The sequence below is a fragment of the Colobus angolensis genome, unplaced genomic scaffold (assembly GCF_000951035.1).
Source record: "Colobus angolensis palliatus isolate OR3802 unplaced genomic scaffold, Cang.pa_1.0 Scaffold115, whole genome shotgun sequence".
Taxonomy (NCBI): Eukaryota; Metazoa; Chordata; class Mammalia; order Primates; family Cercopithecidae; genus Colobus; species Colobus angolensis.
In genome coordinates, this window is record NW_012112586.1 from 4497984 (window position 1) to 4505776 (window position 7793).

General features: G+C 43.9%; 1 protein-coding gene across 1 annotated transcript in view; it reads right to left on the bottom strand.

The window, feature by feature from the left end:
• GLT1D1 (glycosyltransferase 1 domain containing 1) overlaps positions 1–7793 on the bottom strand; it is a 106693-nt gene that overhangs the window by 80718 nt on the left and 18182 nt on the right. Inside the window, exon 3 of the mRNA XM_011961258.1 lies at positions 2685–2736. Coding sequence (XP_011816648.1) covers positions 2685–2736 — 52 coding nt within the window. The remainder of the gene's footprint in view (positions 1–2684; positions 2737–7793) is intronic.

Consider the following 7793-nt stretch of genomic DNA (forward strand, 5'->3'; position numbering starts at 1 on the left):
TGCCTGTAATCTCAGCACTTTGGGAGGCCAAGGCGGGTGGATCACCTGAGGTCGGGAGTTCGAGACCAGTCTGACCAACATGGAGAAACCCCGTCTCTACTAAAAATACAAAAATTAGCTAGGCGTGGTGGTGGGCACCTGTAATCCCAGCTACTCGGGAGGCTGAGGCAGAAGGATAACTTGAACCCGGGAGGTGGAGGTCGCACCACTGCACTCCAGCCTGGGCAACAGAGTGAGACTCCATCTCAGGAAAAAAAAAAAAAGGAGAGAGAAAAGGTCAGGTGCGGTGGCTCACGCCTGTAATCCCAGCACTTTGGGAGGCCGAGGAGGGCAGATCACTTGAGGTCAGGAGTTCAAGACCAGCTTGGCCAAGAAGGCAAAACCCCATCTCTACTAAAAAAACAATAACAACATGTATTCAAAGGTTAATATTTGAAAAGCTAATAATTTGTATTTTTTCATCAAGGACATTTTTAAGTGAAATTGGCTTAAGTGGGTGGCGGTGACTAATCAGTGAATATTAGCACAGATGGGCCTCCTGCCTTTATTAGTATTAAGGTAGCAGCACTTTTACTCATCATGGCGTTTTACACCATGAGAAACGCCAAAAGAAAAGGCTTCGCATTATTATTTAGAAAAGGCTTGACTTGGTGGAGGCCCTGAAAGAGTCCCGGGGAACCTCAGAGGTCCAGGGACCCCATTTTGGTAACCACTGGTTTGAAAACTACCTTAAGAAGCCAGACAGATAGTCCAACAGATAGGCCGGGTGCAGTGGCTCACGCCTGTAGCCCCAACACTTTGGGAGGCTGAGGTGGGTGGATCACTTGAGGTCAGGCATTTGAGACCAGCCTGGCCTACATGGTGAAACCGTGTCTCTACTAAAAATACAAAAATTAGCCTGATGTGGTGGTGCATGCCTGTCGTCCCAGTCACTCAGGAGGCTGAGGCAGGAGAATAGCTTGGACCTGGGGGGCAGAGGCTGCAGTGAACTGAGATAGCACCGTTGCACTCTAGCCTGGGTGACAGCGTGAGACTCTATCTCCAAAAAAAAAAAAAAAAAAAAAAGTACTACAATAAAACTGGAAACCAGGATGCCTGTTGGGTTTTCTTTTTTTTTTTTTTTGAGACGGAGTCTTGCTCTGTCGCCCAGGCTGGAGCACAGTGGCCGGATCTCAGCTCACTGCAAGCTCCGCCTCCCGGGTTTACGCCATTCTCCTGCCTCAGCCTCCCGAGTAGCTGGGACTACAGGCGCCCGCCACCTCGCCCGGCTAGGTTTTTTGTATTTTTAGTAGAGACGGGGTTTCACTGTGTTAGCCAGGATGGTCTCGATCTCCTGACCTCGTGATCCGCCCATCTCGGCCTCCCAAAGTGCTGGGATTACAGGCTTGAGCCACCGCGCCCAGCCGCCTGTTGGGTTTTCTAACACTGAGATTGACAAGTCATCAATTTGCACTAGGAAATAAAATCTCCATGCTCTGCCTGGGAAAAGTCTGACATAAAGAGTAAGACTATGCGGAGTCAGGGGCGTGTGCAACTTCATTCACAGATGTCTAGCATCCTGAGCTTTCGGAAGAGACCACAGATGACTGGGTTCTGCCCTTGTCCCAGTGCAGCAGTTCCCAAGTACCACCATTTTGCAAATTGCAATTCCATAAAGAAAGGGCACAGCCTGCAAATGATCCGGGCATACACACAGTGCACAGTGGATGAACTGGCGCAGCACAAGCCCTAACAGCACTGGTGGAGCAGGCTCAGCGCAGTTCCCACCGCCAGAGACAGCAACCTCGCCCACCAAAGGGAAACTGACCTTTGGCTTTTTTCTTTAGTTTTGCAGGCACCAGCTGTACGGTGCGTTCACATAGCTCCTTACTGAGAATTCAGTTAGGCTCCCACCAGCTCATATACCTGCCCTCTGAGTCATCATGAATAAAAAGTCAATAAATGAATTAACTTATGGATCTACAAACTCTTGTCTGTTTAAAGCTCTTTAAATAAATGGTCCAACCCAGGAAACTACCTCTGTCGCCTAAGCGATGGTTACTCTCATGTATACAAGGTTGCCGCAACATTTACGCTGCAGCTGATAAATCACCCAATCTGAGAACACAGAAGAAAACAGGGCCAGGTTCGGTGGCTCATGCCTGTGATCCCAGCACTTTGGGAGGCTGAGGGGGGGCAGATCATTTGAGGTCAGTAGTTCGAAACCAGCCTGACCAACGTGGTGAAACCCCATCTCTACTAAAAATACAAAAAAATTAGCTGGGCGTGGTGGTGCACACCTGTAATCCCAGCTACTCAGGAGGCTGAGGCAGGAGAATTGCTTGAACCCGGGAGGTGGAGGTTGCAGTGAGCTGAGATCGTGCCATTGCATTCCAGCCTGGGTGACAAGGTGAGACTCCATCTCAAAAAAAAAAAACCAAAACAAAACAACAACAACAACAAAGAAACACAGACAACACATTACTGGGCTATTTTTGTTGTTCAATAACAACATCAAAAAATATCAGGGACATTTTAGGTGCATCTACACACACAAAATCAGTCTATGGTAAACAACACACTATTGTGGCCACAACAGGCACCATCCATGGGAACACTATTAGCTCAGTAAGGCTGCCTTTCAGTTCTCGAATTCTGCAATTTCATCAGCACAACCAAAATAACAACACCAGATAAACACATACCCACTGCGCTTGTGCCATTTCCTTCATTGACTCTGTGAAAGCGACAGCAAATCTAGTAAATGAACAAAAATAATAGAAACAATTAGGCCAGAATTCAATTAAAAGAACTATGAAACAGCTCTTTGGAACAAATTATGAGAGACAAGGCAAGACACTAAATTTAAAATGCAATCAATCTTTATTGCTTGTGGTCATTGCCCATTAGGTTTAATCTCAACTCACATCAAAAAAAGTTGTATATGCAAGAAGTAAACCAAACGAAGCTTAAAACTTCCTGTTTTTTTCTCTTCCTTCCACGCAAGTTCAGAGAGGCAGGGATAAAATCAAAAGCAAGAAATCAAGATGCAGGAGAGAAGCAAGGAACTTGCTTGGTTAATCCACCCTGAACATTCAAGGGCAGCCTGTCCACTCCACTAACTCTGCCAAGGGAAGACTACGGGGACACAATCACAATTTACTGAGTGCACATGGCTGCTCAATGTTATCATCTCCCTCCTTTCAATTGCTTCTTTAGGAAATGCACAAGGGCCCTCAAAATTAAGAATATAAAGGTAATCTATTTATTAACTTTATGTTTGCCATGAAGTGCGGGAGTATTAACAGATACTTTTCCATGGAAATGTGGAGCCTATTCTTAGATGGGAAGCGCCAATACTACCGAAACGTCCATTGTTACCAAATTACATGACAAAATCAATAATTCAGACAAAATCCACAAGTGAACTTCCATTGAAATTCGACAAAATAATTTTAAAGTTTGCCTATACATATAATTGGGTGACAAACAATCAGAATACTTTGATAAAGAAGAATTCAGGCCAGGCGCAGTGCCTCACACTTATAATCCCAATACTTTGGGAGGCTGAGGCAGGAAGATCACTTGAGCCCAGGTATTCAAGACCAGCCTGGGTAACACAGGGAGACCCCCATCTCTACAGGCAAAAAGTTTTTATAATTAGCCAGACATGGTTGAGCACACTGTAGTCCCAGCTACTCGGGAGGCTGAGGCAGGAGGATCACTTGAGCCTGGGATGTCAAGGCTGCAGTGAGCCATGATTGGACCACTGCACTCCAGCTTGGGTGACAGAGGAAGCAGAAAGAAGAAAGAAGAAAGAAGAAAGGAAGAAGGAAGAAGGAAAAAGAAGGAGGAGGACGAGGAGGAAGAAGAGGAAGAAGAAGAAGAATTCAAAAATGAGACTTGTATTAACAGATATCAAAATATATTAAAAATATAATAATTAAAACAGTGTTGGCAGTGAAGAAAAAGATAGAAAGATCAAAACCAAATACAAGGCCAGAAACAGATTCAAATACATTTAAGAATTTGACATAGCATAGGCTGGGCGCGGTGGCTCACGCCTGTAATCCCAGCACTTTGGGAGGCCAAGGCAGGTGGATCACAAGGTCAGAAGATCGAGACCATCCTGGCTAACACGGTGAAACCCCGTCTCTACTAAAAATGCAAAAAATTAGCCAGGCATGGTGGCATGAGCCTGTAGTCCCAGCTACTCAGGAGGCTGAGGCAGGAGGATTGCGTGAACCTGGGAGGCAGAACTTGCAGTGAGCTGAGATCGCGCCACTGCACTCCAGCCTGGGCAACAGAGCCAGACTCCGTCTCAAACAAACAAAAAAAAAAAGAATTTGACATAGCACAAAGCCAGAGAAGTGGTTCAGTACATGGAAAAAGTTAGTTTCCTACCTTATATCACATATCTAAAAAGGTGGTTCAGAAGCTAAGTGAAAAAAAGTTAAGACGACAAGAGGAATCTGGAATGATACAAGTGACCAAGCAACTGGCCTCAGCCCGGGAAAGGTTTTCTGAGTATTAAAAGGTATGACATTATTGGATACCACAGGCAGGGTATGAAAAGGAGAAAGAAAAAATTATGAAATTAAATCTAAAGATAAAAAAGCTTCAATTATATTAAAATTAAAAGACTACTGAAATACCACAAATTAATGTGGAAGAAATATGTGCAACTGACATGGAGAAGAGAAGAATACTATCCTTGGGCGGGAGCTCTTCAAAATTAACAAGGAAGCCAAACATCCCAAGGGAAAAAAAAGGATGGGAAAAATGGGACATTCACAGGAGAGCAAATACAAGGGACCATAAAATGTGAGGAAAAGTAAAATTTCTCTAATAACAAATTAAATCTAATTAGAACAATAGGAAAGAATTGCATCACATATAAGGTTGGCAGTTTTAAAAATAAAAATGCCCAATGTTGACAAAGGTGAGAAAACGAAAACATATATCCACTTGGTGAATTAAAATGCAAATATTCTTTCTGAAGAGAAATTTGAGAAACTGCATCAATATATTCACATGTTCATATCGTTAGACCTTGCAATTCTACCTCCATGAATTCAACCTAAAGATAAAATCAGACAACTACACAAAGACAGACACAGGTTGTTCCCTGTGGTGTTGTGTCTAACGAAGATATAAATGCCCCATCTCAAAGAATCGGTTACAGAATTTATGATAGAATTCTATGCAGCCATTCAAACCATGTTTGGAACCTTAAAATTATCAAAAATGTAGCTGGGTGTGGTGGTGCATGCCTGTAATCCTAGCTATTCAGGAGGCTGAGGCAGGGGGATCGCTTGAACCCGGGAGGCAGAGGTTGCAGTGAGCCAAGATCGCGCCACTGCACTCCAGTCTGGCGACAGAGCAAGACTCTGTCTCAAAAAAATATATATATATATATACACACACACATATATACACACATATACATATATATACACATATATATATATATAGTATGTGTCATTCAGCCCAAATTTTCAAAAATAATAACAATGAAAATATAGTCACAATCATACAAATAAAAGTAATTAAAAGATCACCTACCAAAAAGCTAGTCATGGTTAAAGTACACATAAAGTACAAAAAGAATTAGGTAATTTGCTTTTCCCTGGCTTCTTCAGTACTTTCCAAACTTTCCTTTTTTTTTGGAAACGGAATCGCGCTGTGTAGCCCAGGCTGGAATGCAGTGGCACAATCTTGGCTCACTGCAACCTCTGCCTCCCGAGTTCAAGCGATTCTCCTGCCTCAGCCTCCAGAGTAGCTGGGACTACAGTGCCTGCCACCACACCTGGCTAATTTTTTGTATTTTTAGTAGAGACGGGGTTTCACCGTGTTAGCCAGGATGGTCTCGATCTCCTGACCTCGTGGTCTGCCCGCCTCGGCCTCCCAAAGTGCTGGGATTACAGGCTTGAGCCACCGCGCCCGGCATTACTTTCCAAACTGTCTACATTGCATTGGGACAGACTTTTTTTAGTTAAAAAGAAAATTCTTAACAAAACATTTTATAAAGTCAGGACTTTCAATCTTTCAAGACTTCCTGTAGATAATAATATATATCCTCCTATCTTTCTCCCACATCATTATTTTCCCCTCTACTCATTATAAAAATGCTATTATTTCTCTTATCTTAAAAACGACTGTCTTAATCCCACAGTCCCTGCTTCAATTATTGCCCTTTTTCTCTTTTCTCCTCGACAAGAAAAGCCCCAAATGATACCTTGACTCGACCCCTCCAATGTCTCTCTTCTCATTTAAACCACTCCAGGCAACTCCCCTGACTGCACCATTGAAATTGCGCTCAAGGTCACTAATGACCTCCATGTTGGTAAAGCTAAACGGTTCCGTCCTCAGTCTTCATCTTACTTGACCTATCAATAGCAACAGACACATACGCTCTCTCCTTCCTCCTTGGATTCTTCTTCATTGCTTTCCACCAAACCATTCCATTTCATCTTTCTGGCCACTCAGTCTCAGTCTCACTAATTCCTCTCTCTGACCTCTCAAAACTGGGCTGCTCCAAGACTCCGTTCTTGGGCTTCTCTTCTCTGTCTGTACTTACTCCCTTGGTGATCTCACCAGTTTTCAGTTTTCAATAGCATCTGTAAGGCTGGATGCGGTGGCTCATGCCTGTAATCTCAGCACTTTGGGAGGCCAAGGCGGGTGGATCACCTGAGGTCGGGAGTTCGAGACCAGTCTGACCAACATGGAGAAACCCCGTCGCTATTAAAATTACAACATTAGCCTGGTGTGGTGGTGCATGCCCGTAATCCCAGCTACTCAGAAGGCTGAGGCAGGAGAATAGCTTGAACGTGGGAGGCGGAGGTTGTGGTGAGTCAAGATCATGCCATTGGCCGGGCGCGGTGGCTCAAGCCTGTAATCCCAGCACTTTGGGAGGCCGAGACGGGCGGATCACGAGGTCAGGAGATCGAGACCATCCTGGCTAACCCGGTGAAACCCCGTCTCTTACTAAAAAATACAAAAAACTAGCCGGGCGACGTGGCGGGCGCCTGTAGTCCCAGCTACTCGGGAGGCTGAGGCAGGAGAATGGCGTAAACCCAGGAGGCGGAGCTTGCAGTCAGCTGAGATCCGGCCACTGCACTCCAGCCTGGGCGGCAGAGCGAGACTCCGTCTCAAAAAAAAAAAAAAGATCATGCCATTGCACTCCAGCCTGGGTGACAGAGCGAGACTCCATCTCAAAAAACAAAAAATAGCATCTGTATATTGACCAACAAACTCCCCACCCCTCCCCTAACTTGCCCAGACTTCTACCTACTTCTTACCTCCATTTGGATGCCTAACACAAACCCTAAGCTTCATACCTATGTCAAATAATGAGAACCATATTTCTAGTGATGAAATAAAAATACATATAGCCGTATATGTGCATATATAGATACATACATTTCCAATCTCTAAGAGGGCTTACAAGGAATGACACTGAGTAAGCAATAAGCACAGAGCTTAGTTTCTAAATAGTATTCTCTAAAAAGACAAAAAAATTATAAAGGACCAAGGACTCCTTTGAGAAATAGCCATTTCCAGAAGTAGGACACGGTAGACAGGAGATGAATCAGGAACATTTTATGATACCAGAAAGTAGAAAAGTGCTCAGAAAATAATGAATGATGAGAGCATGTCAAAAGAACTCAGGCATCAGCTCAAAGCATCTCCCATGGGCAAATCTGGGACAATTTGAGCAACCAAATAAACAAAAATAGTAACAGATAACCTGTAAAGGAAAATAAAATAAATATCCATGAGTCCATGTTTATATATATAATAGTATAAATATA